Source organism: Cervus canadensis, chromosome 4, assembly GCF_019320065.1.
Source record: "Cervus canadensis isolate Bull #8, Minnesota chromosome 4, ASM1932006v1, whole genome shotgun sequence".
NCBI classification, from domain to species: Eukaryota; Metazoa; Chordata; class Mammalia; order Artiodactyla; family Cervidae; genus Cervus; species Cervus canadensis.
The window spans coordinates 17,059,492-17,078,925 of NC_057389.1; the positions used below are offsets into that span (position 1 = coordinate 17,059,492).

The 19,434-nt window shown below is 38.1% G+C and overlaps 1 protein-coding gene across 10 annotated transcripts in view; it reads left to right on the forward strand.

Moving 5' to 3' along the window:
- The window catches only part of FAM172A (family with sequence similarity 172 member A), a 395,725-nt gene that overhangs the window by 238,045 nt on the left and 138,246 nt on the right, over positions 1 to 19,434 (forward strand). For all 10 annotated transcript variants that reach the window (XM_043464656.1, XM_043464666.1, XM_043464665.1 and 7 more), the window contains one exon: positions 16,540 to 16,656. In XM_043464656.1, coding sequence (XP_043320591.1) covers positions 16,540 to 16,656 — 117 coding nt within the window. The remainder of the gene's footprint in view (positions 1 to 16,539; positions 16,657 to 19,434) is intronic.

The window sequence follows — 19,434 nt, forward strand, 5'->3', positions numbered from 1 at the left end:
AAACTGGATATGCTACCATTCATAACAATATTTATAGATTAGAGCTGTGGTTACTAGCTGATAATAAAGTGATAACATAATTAACTAAACTTTTTCAATTGGCAATATATTTTGATCTACTTAAAAATATAAATATTCTATTCATAGTTCAGATTCTTAACATCCACTCTAGACTTAAATACTCATGTTTCAAACTACAGAACTACCTGGAATCTCTAAGAATATTGGTGACTTTATGTTATTTTTTAAAGTAAAACTCTCTTTTCCCTCTCTTCCTATATCAGCTGCAAAACTGGAAAGCAATCAGTAGCCTGTAGAATATAGAAAAATGTTTTTGCCTGTTCTCCTAATTAATCAGATCTGTAAGAGAGCTGGTGAAATTTCTTATTCATCTCCTGTAGAGTTGTAACCAGATGTTATATATATGAAAATATGCAGTTAAATCATGCTTTGTTTTTATTAGCTAAAGATACTGATCTTTAACATGAGTATTTAGAATAAAGTATTTTTACAGATTTTAGTGTTTTCATGGTATATGTTTTGCATCTTAACCAAAAAGGAACAAAAAATATTTCTAGCATAGTGAAACTTGGTCACTGGTAAACAGCTGAACATAGACACTTGGGCAGTTTTTAATAAGATTTGTAAAATACCTTTGCATTATAGCACCCCAAATTGGCTTATACTAAATGAGCATTTTAAAGAGAAATTATTTAAAATGTTATAAAGAGAAATGGATACTTGCTTATCCTAGGCTGATTTTTTTCTTCTTTCTGAACTAATTTTTTGATCATGTTTATTAAATAATGTATACACTTAAATAAATTAAATGTGACTAGCTTTATGTAATTTTTTAGGAAAAAAACTTTCAAAGTTAATACATGGTTCAGAAAGAAATACTGGCTTTATCTTTCATTCAAGTATTTTTCTTTTTATAATTATTTCTATATAGCATCATAAGCTCATTAGCTAATTTAGGTTCATGTCTGATCTTTAGTAATAGATCTGTCACTTACCAAGAATAGGTACTACCTAGTTAGACCTTATCAGTTCATAAACAAAACACTGATTAATCAATATGGGGCAGCTTTTTTATATTCAACATTGTATAATTTGAAATGTTATTTTCCTGGTACTCACCATCTACAAGCAATCAGAGGCCAGCCCATTTATAATAGGTTTTTCTCCTCCTAGCAGGACGTTGCTTTTGGCTATAAAAAGTTAATTTCAGATCCTGATATACTTGCATTAATTTTTGAGACATTGGCCGGGTGTAGTACAGCAAAGAATAACATGAACATCACACCACTGCGCTGTAGCTAATCGTTTATTACCTCAAGCCAGAGAAGCAGTGCTAATGTGAAGGCCTCTGTGTGTCTGTGGAAAAGATGGAAGCTGACAGAAGGAGTCTTAGAGACAGCTTCCTAAGGATCTTGACCATAACAAGGAGAGGCAAAAACAATAGCAACACTATCCAAAGGAATACGTTTTCCTACTTACCGTGCTGGACATCTTTGGAATATTTTATGATTTTAAAAAACTACTATCTTTAATAACAGACCCCATCTCTCCTCCAAACATCTTTGCTTCAGAAGGGGAAGGCTCATTGTAATGTTATCTTTTTAGAACCATAAGTGTTCTCTAAAAAAACATATGACTGAGATGTTCATCAGCTGGGATGTTTGCTGTAATTCACCAATAAATTTGAATAATTTGACATAATTTCTGACAAAGATGAATGTTTCCACATTCATTTCCATAGTAAGGCAGTGTCTACATGAAGAAACAAGTTTGACTGACTTTACCTGCCAAATTGATCAGAAAAAGAACAAAACAACTGCCGTTTAGTCCACAGAATTAGAGCAGTTTACGTGTACAAATCTCCTTGGTGGCCTGTCAGCCCCCAAACCCGCGTGCACAGCGTGTCATTTGGAGCCTGTGGTGTTACACGGAAGCACAGCGCTGGGCCTCACCATCAGGCGCTAACGGCACATGAGCTTTTATGTCGGCAGTGGTGGAGGGCGAAGAAGGACTATCTATCATCAGTTGTGGGACCTGGGAGTTACAGCGGGGGTTATCCCTGCCTGTTGAAGCTAGAGGTGCCACCTAAGTCATTCTACCTTTTTTTTTTTCATCTGTATGAAAAAAATCTGGACTAGATAGTTTCTAATGTTCCTGACAACTTTTCATTCTTTTCTTCTATGTTATAGGTAGAGTCATACCAGTAGTAATTACTGTATCAATGGGTTTCAGTAAACATGATGCTAAGTGTACATTCATTCTTTTATGTAAAAGACCACAAGAGATAGAATTGCATTGTGTTCATTGCTATCCGAATGTAGGTTTAAAGGCGTTAGGGCCTAACTGATCCACTCCCACAGACAGTAAAAAGTGGCATCAGTGTCAAATTGGGTCTCTCTAGGTGGCTCATGGTAAAGAACCTGCCTGCCAGGGCAGGAGATGCAGGAGACACAGGTTTGATCCCAGGGTCAGGAAAGATCCCCTGGAAGAGGAAATGGCAACCCACTGCAGTATTCTTGCCTGGAAAATTCTGTGGACAGTGGAGCCTGGCGGGCTACAGTCCCTGGGGTCACAAAGAGTCGGACACGACTTGGCGACTGAGCATGCACAATGCCAAATTAACGTCTAGGTATATTTAATTCAAGGACTAGGACATTTCAGCAGTAAGTTTCTCGTCCCGTCTGTCTGAGGAGGAAAAGGACTAATAGATCGTAGTTTATGCTGGTGGTTGTGTGGGAAGAGACAGACTTAGGGAAGCTTTGCTCTCTTGTGACAACTTAGTGACAGAAAGTGGTATGGTGGATTTCATCATGACACCCACAGGAAGGAGTGGCAGGCTGGGTTCCTGTGAAAGTGGGGTAGGATCAGCACTTGGAAAGGCAACATCTGTTCCTCACTCCTGTTCATTGTCTTTTTTTTTTTTTTTCACTCTGTGATAGTCTCTCCTCCTCCCCACCTCTCTTATTATACGTTTGATCATGATAACCTTCCCCACAAGGAGTCCCTTCATGTCTTTTTCACTCAAGGTTTCTGCTTATAACTTACTTTGAATGGCATTGACTCTCCTCCCTTCAGACATATTGATATTTTGTAGATATTTGACCTCTGTTCTTTCATGCACATATGCCTTAGAAGAACAACGGTCTAAGTATCTACCACTTTACCATTTCCCTTTCACCCTCTTCTTCAGTTGTTTCCCTGAAAGCATCTCTGTTGCTCTCCTGTCTCCTTACCATGTCTGTTTCATCTGTAACCTCACTAGATAAAGCCTACGTGTGGCTCTGTGTCGTATATCGCCTCTTATATTGTTAACACTCAGGAAAATAGTGTGAGGACTCCGCTCTGCAGTGCTGTCGATCTGTCACCTCTCAGGCACTGCTTTAAAATTCCAAAAATGTAAATGAAGTAATTAACCCGATATGAAACAGTGACATATAATTGACTTTCTAAATTAGTGAACTACTGACTCTTTTTTATATCTTCGCCATTTTATGGGATTTTGCATGGGGTAAATTGGCTACTTAACAAAAGGTGTGATGTAACAAAAATTCTGCTTCCTACCATAGTATATACCAATGCTTATTAAGCATCCAGTACCGTGCTGCCTAAGTATATTTATTTTAGATTCTTTCTGTTGGAATTATTTCATAGTCATGAAGCTAAGGCAATATTTAATGTTAGTCAAATATAAACCCTGAATCATTGACTCAACTGGTGGAATAGCCTTGAAAGAAATGCTAATGAACAGACACATGAAGGAAAATGGAATCTGGAAAAAAAAAAAAATAGCCCAGAGACTAATTCTCCTTCGTTCACACATAAACCCTTCCCCAGTGTAAATTTTTCAGTGCCATCTTGCCTCCGAGCTGTCATCAGATGTCTAAATGATAGGTTTCAGGGTTCTCCTCTTCCTGTTAGTGATCTGAAGTGCTACTCTGGCATTTTCTATTACAGTGGATATTGACAGAGGACACTTGGAGCATAGTGACTGGTGTTTATGGTTCCCTAGTACATGACCTCAGAAGTGCTCTTTTACCACATGTAGTATATGTACGTGTTTTCTATCTGTGAAATTAAGGTACAGCCACAGACATAGAGGTAAATAGCTACTTTCATTCAAACCCCGTACTTTCTTCCACCCAATATGTATATGGTTTTGTGCAGTAAAGATAATCTTTAAAAGTCGTATCTCAACTGAACATATTTCGAACCTTTTACATCCACAGACTCTCTATCTTTTCAGAAATGTGAGATGTATGTTCATCAGAAAAATGACTCAAACATATCATCAGAATCATATTTTAAAATTCGAACTTAAAGGATTGTCCTACATTTTTTGATCAGTACAATGAACATTGAAACAGCCTTTATAAGTAATTAATTGAATAGAAATTTCTTCCAGTAGCAGTGTTCAGTTGTTTAACCAAGCACACAGGCTCCAGGTATTTAGCATAAGTTTCTAGGTAGAAGGTTCAAGGTCTAAGTTTCCAGGTCCAAGGACCTGGAGATCCTTATTCAAATATTTTGAAACAATGTAGGAAGCCTGTGACTTACATTTATTACAGTGATGTCACTTTCCCTTTTAAAAATGGACCTCACTTCTTCCCCAATGTTTGGCAAGCTCTTATAACCCAAAATTGGTTAACACGTGTTTTGGTGGTCTTACTTTAGTATAATATTAATATATCACAGGGTCAATGCCTGTACTAGAATCTAAAAGTAAAACTTCCCCAATATGTGCAGATTAGACCAGTGCCACACCATTTCTATGTAAACCTGTGCCTACAGTTGAAGAAATATGGTCAAATGAAGATTATCCTGGTTTTCTAGAGGCCAAAACTCAAAGATGTCTGAAGGCATATGGTAAGTAATATCCGGAAGAAAATAAAAATCACAGATGTCTTTAGTCCCAAAATTTATATAACTCAGTGTTTATTTTCCTTTTATCATAGAAAATAAAGGCTGAGATCCAAAGAGCTAACCTTGCTACTTTTACAATGAGATCTTTCGGTCCATGGTCACTTCACCTTTCCCTTCCAGCACTCCCAGGTGTGAGTTTATCATGGCAGGCATTAATAAGTGATGATGCATACTTTATTTGAAGTTTGGAATTGTTTTGTAACTCCACTCAGACTTGAAATCACAAGTGTACCTTGCTTTATCCGACATGTACATTTCATTTGAAATTCGGAAAATCAAATCATTCCCCAGTAGATTTATAGGATACTTTTTAAAATGTGTGCTTTTAGCTTCTTTATGGTTTTCAGTAATCAGCTTTTCTTTTAATTTTGTGTTTTTCCCTTTTTAATCTATAGTTTAGGAATAATGCAAAATTTGATGGGCCAGCTAGTACAACGTTAGATTGTGAGACCGAAAATCTAAGGTAAATTTACTTGATCTCGTAGATGTCAGTTCAATCATAAGTGAGCCTGAGTACGCAGATACAACAATAGAGCGCTCGGCATTTTGGAAGAAGTGATTCAGATTTGAAGGACAAAGCTAGTGCTTAATTTCAGTTCTGGCCTGAGATGGACGTTGTGACATACTGCCCAGCAGCTCCTTCAGTAAAGAACTTGTTGCCCTACGTCCTGGGAGTGCGCTCAGCGGACAGTCTTCAGCGGTCAGGTTCATCAGGCATTCTCCTGGCTGCTATGGGATGTATATTCAAAGAGAGAACCGTGTGGGAGATTAAGGGCCCAGCTCTCTGAGACCCAACTTGGGGTGACTCTAAAGAGTCATTCTAGGTCCAGAGCCCCCCCGGGGGTGGTGCAAAGTTGTCTCGGACCTGCACCTTACCTTAACTTCTCTCTGCCGTTCTTGCTTTGTTTCCCCCCTCTTCCCCAGAGGCTGATCCCCAGGGTGCTCCTTTGTAACACCCTGCATGCGAAATTCAATCTCAGAGTCTGTCCCTGGGGAACCCATCTGTGTTAATCTATGTTAGTTGCTCAGTCATGTCTGACTATTTGCAACCCCATGAATGGTAGCCCGCCAGGCTCCTCTGTCCATGGAACTCTCCAGGCAAGAGTACTGGAGCGGGTTGTCATTTCCTTCTCCAGGGGGTCTTCCCAACGCAGGGATCGAACTCGGGTCTCCTGCAGTGCAGGCAGATGCTTTACTGTCTGAGCCTCCAGGGAAGCCCAGCCTATGCTCTGTTTCTGAATATGCCAAATCAGACATTGCTCTGACTTCCTAACCTTCACTTTCCCTGGCCTGTTCCGTTTCTGTAGACAGCACCTCCATTCATTCCACAGATAATCTTTGAGCAAATACTATGTGCCAATCACTGTGTAGAGAAAGAAATGTGGTGTTGGCCTGGAAAATATTATCCTTCCCCCTTGGAGCCTACATTTCAGTGGGAAAGAAAGATAGTGAATGAGTCTTTACCAGTGTAAGTGTTTAAAATGGAGAAATGTAGGGTATTATGTACAGATAGTCATGGTATAAATACACAGGATTTGGAGTTAATAGGTCTGGGTGAGCCACATACTAAGTGTGTGAATATGGGCAAGTCACTTTCTCTAAAAGCATCAATTTCCTCATCTATAAAACAGGTTCATAATCAACTACCAATCTGCTTAAAAAGAAATTGTTCTAATAAGATAATCTGTATACTATAAACACTCAGAATATTGAGTCTCTACAGGATTTATCAGAATCTGACTTCCTTCCTAAATTGTGAGTTCTTCCTAAAGGTCAAAAATCAACCTAATGGTAATAATGTATTATCTAGAAAGGTTGATAAATTAGAATATCACTCCCCCTGTTTACGGTAGGTGGCAGAGTATACAGTCTTTAAAATACATTGAAAATAGCACAGGTTATTGGAAACTGAACTTTTTATAAAAAATATTGTTAAATTTGTAGAATAACTTTGAAAACTTTAATGAAATTTTAAATACACCAAACATCTATGTGCAAATTCAATAAGTTTTTTTCCTCCAAAGGTAGTGAAGTATAATGGACAATTAAATTTTGTGTATTTTTAAGGTGTACAACCTGATGACTCCAGTGTCTGTATATGTTGTGAAATATTCAACCACAACCGAGCCAGTCAACATATCTGTCACCCCACCCCTAACGTAAAGGCTCTTTAAGAGAAATTTGTAAAATGACGTGATCTTCTGCACTCTGGTTATCTGCTATATATCTTTGTGGCAAGAAATCATATCTCTTTGTGTTTCTTTTTCCAAGACTTGAAGAAAATGCTTTTCTTTAAAAACTTCAGTATATTAACATTCTCCCAGCTGAATATATGGGTCATATATATTCCCATATATATGGGAATATATGCCTGCCCCTGCCAAATCCATATATATACACACATGTATATACAGCAAAGTATTTCTAGTATATGCCAATTACCAAAGGCTCTAAGTGGTTTTTAAACTGAATATTGTGAACCTGCTACTTAGTTGCATCAGAAACATTCCTTGGTATGTAGTACATTTACAGCATTTTAAAAAATTTTCTCGTTTTTCCATTTAAGACCATGTATTGTCACCATTTAAACATCTCCTTTGCTGAGCCCCCCTTAATTTTTTGGACTGACAGTGTTTTTACTCCTCACTTATACGTTTATAATATATCCACTTTCTATATATTCTTCACAGTTTTCAGATCTGTGTCTTATTATATCTTGCTGACTTGTGGGCAGTCTCCTAAGATTGCATAATAAAACATTTAATTACATAAGTCATCTTGATGAACCCTTACACCGTTTTTTTAATCTGTGACCTCTTTTATATTTTTTTCTTACAACTAGCTTGCTGTTTTCTTGATTGGTAAAGTAAGTTTCTCATACTATTGCTTTTTTTTCCCCCTCACGTCGTGTGTTTTTGTAAGGCACTGGTCCTCTTTCCCTTCTCCCAGATTGTCAGTCACTTAGTATGTGTTTTGTTTTGTTTTCCCCTTCCAACCTGCCTCCCACATGCCTTTTTGTCGTTGAAGGGGTCTGCGCGTGGCCGCACGGTCTGGGCAGGAAAGGAAGAGGAAGTGATCGCTGCTCTCCTCTGGCCGCCTGCAATAATAAATCATAACTTGCCATTCCCTGACTGGTGGCTGGAGACTTATCTTCATAAATGCACGTGACCCAAGAAGTTTCAGTTTACACACCCTGTCCCTCGGGGTTCTTGCCTGCGGAGGGCCTTTTTCCTTCCTGAAACTAGACAAAGGTTGTAAGAATTGAAGCGAGGGCTTCAAAGCACAGGAAGAGGGAATGTTGTCTTATCCTGCGGCTGCCGTGGAGCTCCAGCTGGCCCCGTTTACCTACCCAGGGTGTAAGGCGACATGTCCGTCTGCGAGGGGCCGCTCTGCGCTCAGGCTTGCCCCAGAGTTTTGAATTGAAGAACTTTGGGAAGTATTTCTTCTGTGTTTAGCTGCATGGTTGGTTGTTGTTGTTGTTGTTTTTTCCATGATAACTCTCTAGGTTTAGGTACCTCCTCAAATGGCTAAGCATTGAGCACAAAGATTTACTCATTTGCTAGAGTGACCTTTAACTTCTGTGTGACGCATACGCACGTACATCAGGGCTGAGCAGCTAACATTATACATACCATGGCCATACAATTTACTGTCCAAACCCAAACACTTTTAACAGTGAAAGGAGACACTTTTAATAATTATCCAGGTCAGTAGGCATAAAGCGGGACTGTCCTGGGCCATCTGAAATGTATGGTTATCCCATTTATACCTGGCTATTTCCTTTAAAAGCATTTAACAAGTCCACATCACTTTATGTAATGGAGGTGAAACTAGACTGCACCCACTTTATGCAGGTGGGTGTAGTCATTGTATGACACTTCTTAACTACCCCCTCGCGCAAATGTTGATGTCCCTGAAGTGTACACAGATACCATATCTAAAAGGAAGGGTCCATTTTTGAAATTTAAAATGAACGGCAAAGTAATAATAGTAGCTGACAGTATTGATTGTGTATCTGCTTTATCACATTTATCCTTCAGCCACTCTATGAAGTGTGATACCACTTTTGTTATTGTTATAATGATTAGTTTTGATTAATAATAATTTTATTAGTCCTATTTTTGTATTCTTATAACAATTAACCAAGACTAAAAATTTAAAGACATCATATTCAAGAGCCTGTGCATGCTTCTAACTACAACGCTATACTGCCTTCCTCTGGACATACTTCATATCTCTGTGATTTATCTTTTTAAAAACGTAGTCAGATACACTCCCTTCTATGTAAAAAACAGCAGTAAAAAGAGTCTTTCCGCCAGCTTGGCACTGCTAAGCCATGGCTCCATGCCTTGTTGCCAGTCCAGTAATTCTGAAAGGGTTCACTGGTTCCCAGAAAGTGACATTGCCACAGTATGACTTCAACAATTCTGTTTTAATTTTAATTTTCAAGTGCCTAGTATTACTGGTCTAGTATTCTGATTACAGGATTTTAAACAGACACAGTAATCAGCTCCTCTACTCAGCCAGGTGGTTTTAGAATTATTGAACTAGAAACTCTAAGGAAAATGCAGCCCTTCATAATTTTTTCCTTTATGGATTCTATGGCTCTTTAAAAAATAATGCTGTCATTAAATGCATTCTAAGTTAAGCTTCTGTTACAAACTTCTACGTTGAGAAAAGAGAATGCGCTAGTTTACACATATGGTGTAGTTTGCGTTGTGTGTTTTTGTGGGATCATGTATTATAATTGTGTACTGTGTGCCAGTTGCTAGTTGCTTTATATTTAATTGATAGCATTTCACCATAATTCTGTGACTTAGCTTATTTATTATCTCCCTTTTACGTGGGATAAAAGAGAGACATGGAGAAAGTTGAAATGATGCACTCAAGGTGTTACTACCAGAAGTGGCAGAGTGGGGATTTGAACCCAGAGAATCTGACTCCATCGTCCTTGAACCTAACCACCACCCTTCTCATGAAGACTGCTTACTTGAAAGTGTCTACTTTCAAAGGAAAAGCAAAAACAGTGAGAGCTGAGTGTCATGCTTGTCTGAATTTCCTGCTGGGCAATTTAGTCCTCTTATTTCATCTACCAAAGTCTGTGTATATTTCATTATGATGAGTAAAGGTACTTCAAAAGCCTTGGGTGACAGAACCAAGGTTTTTATGTTGCAGCATAGGTATTTGTGGGTAGCATGTTACTGGGATCAACCTGTACAATAGACTCTTCAGGAAGACGTTAACAGAAAAGACTCTGCCATACCCAGTGTCGGCTGATTAGTCATCCTGGCCATGGGCACATTTTTAACTGAGTAGGCCCAATTGCACAAAACGTAGTACACACACAAGGGGACCTACAGGGCGAAAAAATGTTGGGAGGCACTCATGAAGACGTCATTTGAGTAGAAGCACTGAGTGTAATTACCGTCTGCACTGAAAATGTGAAAGGGTCCTTTCCAACAACTTTACTGGAGGAGCTCTAGAAGGAGCTGATCTATTTATGTACACATATATATATATATATATATTTTTTTTTTTAAAGATGTCTCAAACTTCAACTGTGCTATTAACCAGAGTGATGATTCATTCATGCTCACACAGTAGTCATGATCCTCAGATTTATAAACGTACAGTAGTGTCAGATCTTAATCTGAAGGAAACACGCGTTATTTGATTTTCTTTGAGAATGCTCTTTCCTGTACAAGTGATTCACATGCTGTAACCCTCATAGTACATGTGTGTAACACATGTCAGAATTTAAAAAGAAAGTAATGGCTTTTGCTGATGAAAGACTTTAAAATATTTCCCTCAGAAACATGTTTAAAATATATTAAGCATGCAAATATAAATATGGGCCTGAATGCGCATATACTCCTCTCTCCCCCTAAGCCACACCGACTCTTTCAGAAGGTCCCCTTGGACTTTAAAATATAAGACATATTTATTCTGAGTGCCGTGGCTTCTGGGTCACACATATGGGAGAATAAAATTATCTGTTTCTCCTGTAGAAATAGATCGGGTGAAGACAGCCCAATTCAGAGTTCATTTCTTCTTCAGGTGAGGAGTATTGAATCTAGTACTGACTTGGATTTATAACTTCCAAAATCCAAGACCCTGGAGGAGAGACATGAAACTGCTCCCACAGATTTCATGGCAGAGCATCCTTATAACGTCAACATTTCCCTGCCTTCAAAAACGTATCTTCTCAGCGAAGACAAAGAGAGCAACTTTTTCATTTAATTTAGGGGAAATAAAAGACTCTTTAAGTTTTCCTTTGCTAAAAGTAGTCCACAATGGAGTTTTGGAAGAAATGAAACCCGCGGAAAAGTGAACAGTTTGTAGGTACAAAAAGGGAATTAAGGAACTTTCAGGGTGACATGAAGTATTTGGATTGAGCCAGGTACTTGTGGAGGTAGTAGGCAGGTACCTCACTTGAGGGCCTTGGAGAAAGCCTAGTGAGGGAAGTTAGGGGGACAGAAAAGGCCTACCTGATCCCTGGGAGAGCTGGTATCAGCCCTGTGAAAGGATCCTGTGCGCGTGGGGGGACAAAGGTCGCTGCTGCTAACCCTGGCCCTCCCGTGCCACCTTCTGGTGCTCTGGCCTCCATCTAACCAAATACTCCTGCACGCAATAAGCTGTCTTATTTTGTTACACTTACTTAATGTTTAAAATCTTACTCTTAACTCTGGAAGAAAAAAAAAATCGGTGTTTTTTGCTCCGAATTTCAAACACATCAAAAATTTTAATAATAAGGTAAGCCTGCATACAAATGGTATATGTTTTTACTGTTCAAAGTACTTGATATTTACTGGGCTAATCTTGTCAGACTGGTGACATGCAGTCCAATGAAGGAAAGTACAGATTAATTGTGTATAAGCCAAGGTGAAAGGACATTATAACAAAAAAATAGAATAAATGGAATAAATAGAATTAAGGGGAAGCAAAAATATCAGGTGACAGCATCAAATATTTTGTACTAATTCTCAAATCATCAATATAATTTATAGAAATATTTAGTTTCCCTGTTACCCTAGACATCATTTATTGTAGAACCATAGTAGTAATTTTTAATGGTATTGATAGTCTGATTTTGCTTGTGGCTGATTTCTATCTTAGCATCATTTTTAGAATTTAAATTTTATTTACTGATTTGGATTTGAATTGTTTTAACCATTCTTTTAAATGTCCAAGTCAATGAAAAAGAAATTAATCAAATGAGTTTATTTATGCAAGAATATAATAATATATTACTGAGAAATAGACCCCATGTGATACAAATGAAAGAACAGAAGACATAAAGTCATGGTCAAGTGAGAGTTGTGTCATTTTACATGATCCCAGACAGAGTCATATCTGTGTGGCCATTAACCAATTTCTCAGCTTCAGCTTCCTCCTCCAAAATGGGGGAAATGATACAAGTCATACATTTATTTCAGTACTATTTCAGAATGAAGTGGGAGTATTCATTTTGAAATTTATGAAGTGCTACTTAGAAATGTTATACACACAGATAAAAGCAAGCAATAATTTAATTGTAACTTTGCCACACATAACCTAATACACCATGAACTTTAGGATAATATGTCTGGGTTATCAGTTTTTTGATACTACACTGCCATTACTCAGTTAAGTCACTCAGTCGTGTCCTACTCTTTGCGACTCCATGAACCGCAGCACGCCAGGCCTCCCTGTCCATCACCAACTCCCGGAGTTTACTCAAACTCATGTCCATTGAGTCGGTGATGCCATCCAACCATCTCATCCACTGTCGTCCCCTTCTCCTCCCACCTTCAATCAAGGTCTTTTCAGATGAGTCAGTTCTTCACATCACATGGCCAAAGAATTGGAGTTTCAGCTTCAGCATCAATCCTTCCAATGAATATTCAGGACTGATTTCCTTTAGAATTGACTGGTTGGATCTCCTTGCAGTCCAAGGGACTCTCAGGAGTCTTCTCCAACACCACAGTTCAAAAGCATCAATTCTTTGGCTCTCAACTTTCTTTATAGTCCACCTCTCACATCTGTACATGACTTTTGGAAAAACTATAGCTTTGACTTTTGTTGGCAAAGTAATGTCTCTGCTTTTTAATATGCTATCTAGGTTGGTCATAACTTTTCTTCCAAGGAGTAAGGGTCTCTTAATTTCATGGCTGCAGTCACCATCTACAGTGATTTGGGAGCCAAAAAATAAAGTCTCTCACTGTTTCCATTCTTTCTCCAGCTGTTTGCCATGAATTGATGGGACCAGATGCCATGATCTTCGTTTTCTGAATGTTGAGTTTTAAGCCAACTTTTTTACTCTCCTCTTTCACTTTCATCAAGAGACTCTTTAGTTCTTCTTCACTTTCTGCCATAAGAGTGGTCATCTGCATACCTTAGGTTATTGATATTTCTCCCGGCAATCTTGATTCCAGCTTGTACTTTATCCAGCCCAGCATTCTCATGATGTACTCTGTGTATGAGTTAAATAAGCAGGGTGAGAATATACAACCTTGACATATTCTTTTCCCTATTTGGAACCAGTCTGTTGTTCCATGTCCAGTTCTAACTGTTGCTTCCTGACCTGCATACAGGTTTCTCAAGAAGCAGGTCAGGTGGTCTGGTATTCCCATCTCTTGAAGAATTTTCCACAGTATGTTGTGATCCACACAGTCAAAGGCTTTGGCATAGTCAGTAAAGCAGAAGTAGATGTTTTTCTGGAACTCTGTCACTCTTTTGATGATCCAGCGGATGTTGGCAATTTGACCTCTGATTCCTCTGCCTTTTCTAAATCCAGCCTGAACATCTGGAAGTTCACAGTTCATGTACTGTTGAACTATACTGCCATACTTAAGACATTATAACCAAGAAAAAAATAGTGAATTTTTTTTTGAAATATTGGTATTGGGATCATGATCTCTTACCATTTTTAGAAATTAAGATCCCTTTAAGCATCTAACGAAAGCTGAGCATCCTCTCCCAGAAAAATATTCATGTCACTCACAGATAGAATTTTTCAGAGAATTTCAAACATGTCCTTATCCTTGGATCCTAATAAAAAGCACATCTCTACCTCAGATTGACATATAGTAGGACTTTGGTCACTTGGCCTCTTTCCTTTCAGATTTCTGGGTTTTCCACACCATCACAGTCTTCTACTATGGACTGTTAAAGAAGTTGTCTTCCTACCTGTCTGTGCCTCCACCCATTCCTTGCTTTAGCTATATTGCTTCTAAGGTCTGTCTCTTACACAGTCTTGGTTCCTGTGTTCAGTCTACCCCCAGGCAGCACTGCCATTCTCCGGCATGTTCCATCAGTGCTCATTCCCAGTGAGGGAGCGAATGGGGGCTAGAAACCTCCCCAACAAATGCAAGGCGCAGAGACTTTGGACAGAAATGGCAGCGGCAAGTAGGTCAGCACTGCCCACTGCAGCAAGGCCAGCACAGAGGAGAATCATCAGAAAAACTAAACTGTTAAGATTTTCACCGATTTACAAATCTAATCCTTTGCAGTCAAATATTTGAAAATTTTTGTGACTGAGTTCATTTGTAAACAGCTCTTGATTCAGAGCCTCTGGAATCTGACCATTCCCCTCCTCTAGTAATACAATATGAAAGTGCTTTTTAAACTGTAAAGAACTGAAACAGCGTAAGGGAGGATCACGCTGGATTATAATGTGATTTGATGAGATGTGAAGAAAAGTTATATATCATCACCTCCCTTTGTGTGAAATGTCAGCCAGATGAACAAACAGACCAAAGTGCCCCCCTCCCTCCCCGGTAGTTAATCTATCAACTGTATATTTTTCCAGGTTTGTAAAATTTTAATCCCCAGATCTTCTACTTTTGCACTAAATCCTCAGTCTTTTCAACTCTTTTAACTGTATATCATTTCACAAATGGCCCTCAATATCTAATGTCTTCAGACACTACCACTACCACCTAATTTAAGTCAGCATGTGTGAACAACAACCAAAAGAAAATTGAGCACAAATATTTTTGAATGCAGACATATTCTTAGAATACCAGGAGACCGCAGTGTTCTTATTTTGTAGCTTCAGCAACAATCGTCCTCCATGTCCAAAAATGTTCCTGTTTAGAAAATGAGAATAAGGACATATAAGTTCTTTGTGAGCCAGAGAGATTCACTGTTGTGGAACTGAGGTTTTTATTATCTGATATTGGTTTAAATTTCTGTATTCTAGTGCCACTGTGAGAATCTTATTTTTAAAATAAAATCTAGAAGCAGGTAGCACACTATTTAACAATGAATATCAAGTCCTGAATTGGAGTATTATTTTATGCTTTTTAAAATATTATCGGTATTGCCAGGTGAGTGTTGCAGTAATATTATCATGTTGATAACCAGCATTGATTTTAAGATTTGCACATTACATAAGCAGAAACCACAAGACACAAAGGTTTAAGGTTCAGAAATGCTGCTGAGGTAGCGTTAACAGTGAATTAGATTCCCATTAGGTCCTTTTCAGTGAAAGGGGATCTGCATATGTAGAGTTTAAAGGAGTTTAAGAGAGAGAGAGAGAAATTTTTAATTCAAAATGCCAACAGGCATCATTTGGTATTAGAAGCATGGCTTGCACTGTTTTCTGTGTGAGCTTTCATCACCGTTCAGAATTCTTCCTTTTTTAATGCAGTAATTTATTTTTGATAGACAATAAATTAATAGCACATGATAGAGAAATTGCTCTTTTTTTAGAGGGAGAAAAGACATTTGATGCAAAGGAAGAGTGAGAGCATGGCTATGAAATTTGAGGCTATTAGATACTGTATTGTAACTAATTTTTTATTAAGCTTTCTTATGTTTGTTGTGTCAAATTAGACTTACTAGTGTTAGCTGAGTTAGAATGTTTTTGATTCTTTTAATCTAGAACTATTATTGAATATTTCTCAGGTTTTTTTTATCTTGCAGACCTCTAATGAATTATTCCATTTCTTCAAACCAAGTGGCTCTTTTTAAAGCTTTAGAACCATTTAGTTTTATGGAAACAACATTCTATAAGAAGAAGTTAAAGTATAATCATTTTTCTGCATAAAGAAACACATTAGAAAACAAAATGACATTGATAATATGAAGAGGAAGATCTTTGTGGGCATTCAAAACACCAAGGAATTTTGAGGCCACGGTGAAGAGCTGGCTAGTTAAGATGGAGAAATCAAAGCAAGATATCTTTCTTTACTAACATACCATCTCCTGACAATTAGCAGAAGTTAGTCCTGAGTTGCTGAGAGTGAACCCCTGGTACTGACTTCCCTGAAGCACAGAAATAGGAAGTGGTGGAAGAAACTTGTAATGGAAGCCTTCAGGGATTCCTCCCGGTTTCCCCTGTGATCCCTTTAATCCTTGAATTGTCAAACCACATGCAAAATAATAGAGCTGCGTAGTTCTAAGTCTTAAGTGGTATTATCTTTAAAAAAATATATATTACGTCTTTTCACATCTCTGAACAAGAATAGGGCATGTGTTCCGCGTAGAAAAGTGTAGCTTTGAGCAAGAAATGCATATTGCTTTTTCATTTTTAATATTATTACCTATGACTAAGTTTGTACCCAGTAGGAAAAACAATTATGGGCAATATTTTATTTTCCTTTTTAAAAACAGATGATTCAGCGAGAAGCAGATGTGAAAAGTAAGGTGGCTGCTGTGGCGTTGACAGACTCCGTCCACAACGTGTGGCATCAAGAAGCTGGCAAAACGATCCGAGAATGGATGAGAGAGGTGAGATGATTTTTTTGTTTGTTTTTTTCAGTGCTGAGATGAATGAGTGTGAGCCTTTTATATCTGGAGCCCCCACCAACTTATATCACCTCCCACCCCCAAGCTCCCTTTCTGGAGGCAGAACATTTAGAGGGAATAGAGAAAACCAGACATGGTTGAAATAATAATAGAAAACCCTTCGGAAAAATGATTGCTTTTTTGGGAGCCCTTGCCCTCCCCCCCCTCCGTTTTTTTTTTTTTTTTTTTGGCTTTCTATGGACTATATGTATGCATATAACAGATAGTAGGAACTTTGGCTGAATATGGTCATGATCTGTTAGGTTATTATTCCCCGATATTTATTTTTCCCACCAGCTATTTATCATTGATACTGTTTTAATTATAAGAAAGAAGTGGTCTGTGTATGCCTCTCTTAAATGGATGGCTCACTGCTGCCAGTAGGGGGAGAAGAAGTAAAAAGCTGAAATAGCGCTTTGCAGACCCTTGAGCTAGGAGAAACCCATGGTCCACCTTAGGCTAAGAAAGCTTTTCATACTTCCAAAGGGCTTGTGAATCTGAGAGTGTACAAGAACTCATTCCATGTGGCTCAGACAGTAAAGAATCTGCCTGCAATACAGGAGATCTGGGTTTGATCCCTGGCTTGGGAAGATCTCCTGGAGAAGGAAATGGCCACCCACTCCAGTATTCTTGCCTGGAGAATTCCTTGGACAGCCCATGGGGTTGCAAAGAGTCAGATGCGGCTGAGCGACTAACACTTTCACACTTTCATTGAACATGCTCCCAGTTCTCAAACAGCTTTCAGCTCATCATTTCCTTGATTCCTATTGCAGATATATAGCTGAAATTTCTTTTTTATTTATATTTACCTTCCTGATATTATAAGAAGTTAACATCAGCCATACCATGCTTTAGCAATTATTTAATCAAATCAATACATATATTTATATGAATGAGCTGGTTGACCTTCCTGATTTTCTTCCAGTTTTTTTTTTTTAATAGAATACCCAGGTATTTATTCAGCTGACCTCTCACCGTAGGGACAGTGAATAACTTCTACCAGTTCTCATGGTATACTGTAAGGATCAGAAAGTTAATGTTTAAAAAGAGTTTTGAACAAACAAAGTCTAAGATATGTGATCCCTTAGTGGTGTTGCCACATCACCAGTCTCTCTTCACTGTCCTTCTTCTCCATTAGAAAGAGTGCTTTCATCATGCACGAGTCCAAAATGCTTTTACTCCACCTCTCACAATAAACATATAAAGGTGGGATCTTTTTTTAATCCATTCCAACACCGGGGTGTTTTCTGACACATTGCTGATTGCATTTTCTCCTTTCACAATTTAGCTACATCCTTTATTGTCATTTCCAAGGACCTAAATTCTCTTAAGAGAAATTTTGTATGTTTTATGACAATTACTTTCTATCCATCCAAATGTATAGATAACCAGCTCCTAGTGTTATATAACTAGTAAGGTTTATAAATGATCTGTTGGTACCTTTTTCCCACAACATAACCAATATAGAATTTAGTACTTACCCCAAACTAGAAACATCCCTGTTTATCATTTTTTAAATTGTAAGTTCTTCATATTCCAGGTGAGACATATAAAAAAAATTTATCTAGATTTATTTTTTAAGTATTTCTGAGACTGGATTAGGTATCCCCTTCAAAAGTCAGAATATATTGATCTGTACATTTTTTTCATCTGACTGAAATAGGGAGTATCTGAATACATCTTAATTTAATCAAAGAAGAGATAGAAAGTAACCAAAGGGACTTCTTACCTTGGGCTCCAGGCCTGTAAGGCTGAGTGGGCAAAGATGAGCCCACTTAGCATAAGCAGGACATTATGCTAAGTGAAATAAGCTAGACACAGAAGGAAAAGTGCTACATGGTCTGACTTACATGTGGAATCTAACAGTCAAATGCACAGAAGCAGAGAATAGGATCGTGGTTCCTGATGTCAGGAAGGTAGAGGAACCAGGGAGATGTTGGCGAAGGATTGCAGGGGTATAGAAGGCACAAGTCTAGACTCCTAATATACAGCATGATGACTGTATTTCATAATACTATTTTGAACACTGGAAATTTGCTAAAAGGCTAGATTTCAGGTTCTCTCACCACACACACTGAAAAATGCTAGCTGTGTGAATGAGAACATGTTAATTGGCTTGATTACAGTTATCATTTCACTGTGTGTATGTATATTAAATCATCATGTTACACAACTTAAATATATAGTTTTTATTAAAAAAAAAAAAAAGGCTGAGTGGGCGAATGTCATTTCCTGACATATCCCTGGTCTCTGAAAGTCTGCTGCCAAGCCAGATGTGTGCTTCTCCGTAGTAATCATGATCCCTCACCCATCAGCATTCAATTCTGAGCATCTGTCCTGGAAATACAACCTGGTCAATAATAGTTGTTATCTAAGGACACAACACCTTGCATATTAAAGATCAACCTATAGACATTGATGATTTACAACTCATAACAATGAGTAAAAATCTACACTCAACCAGAGAAACAGGCATCTCCAAATACTTCCAAATACTTTGCACAGGAATACCTACTGCCTGCTTCTCTCTTTAAACTTCATACATTAAGGTATAACCTTTTTATGAAAACTTTTCATTCACTTCATATCTGCACTGAAATATTGTCAGCCCTTGATTTAGATGTCAGTGTCACTGAGCACTGTGACCTAATAGGCACTTCTAAGTTTTTATTAATAACCACAAATTTTTGGATTTCATAAAGAAGACAGCATACAGCCACA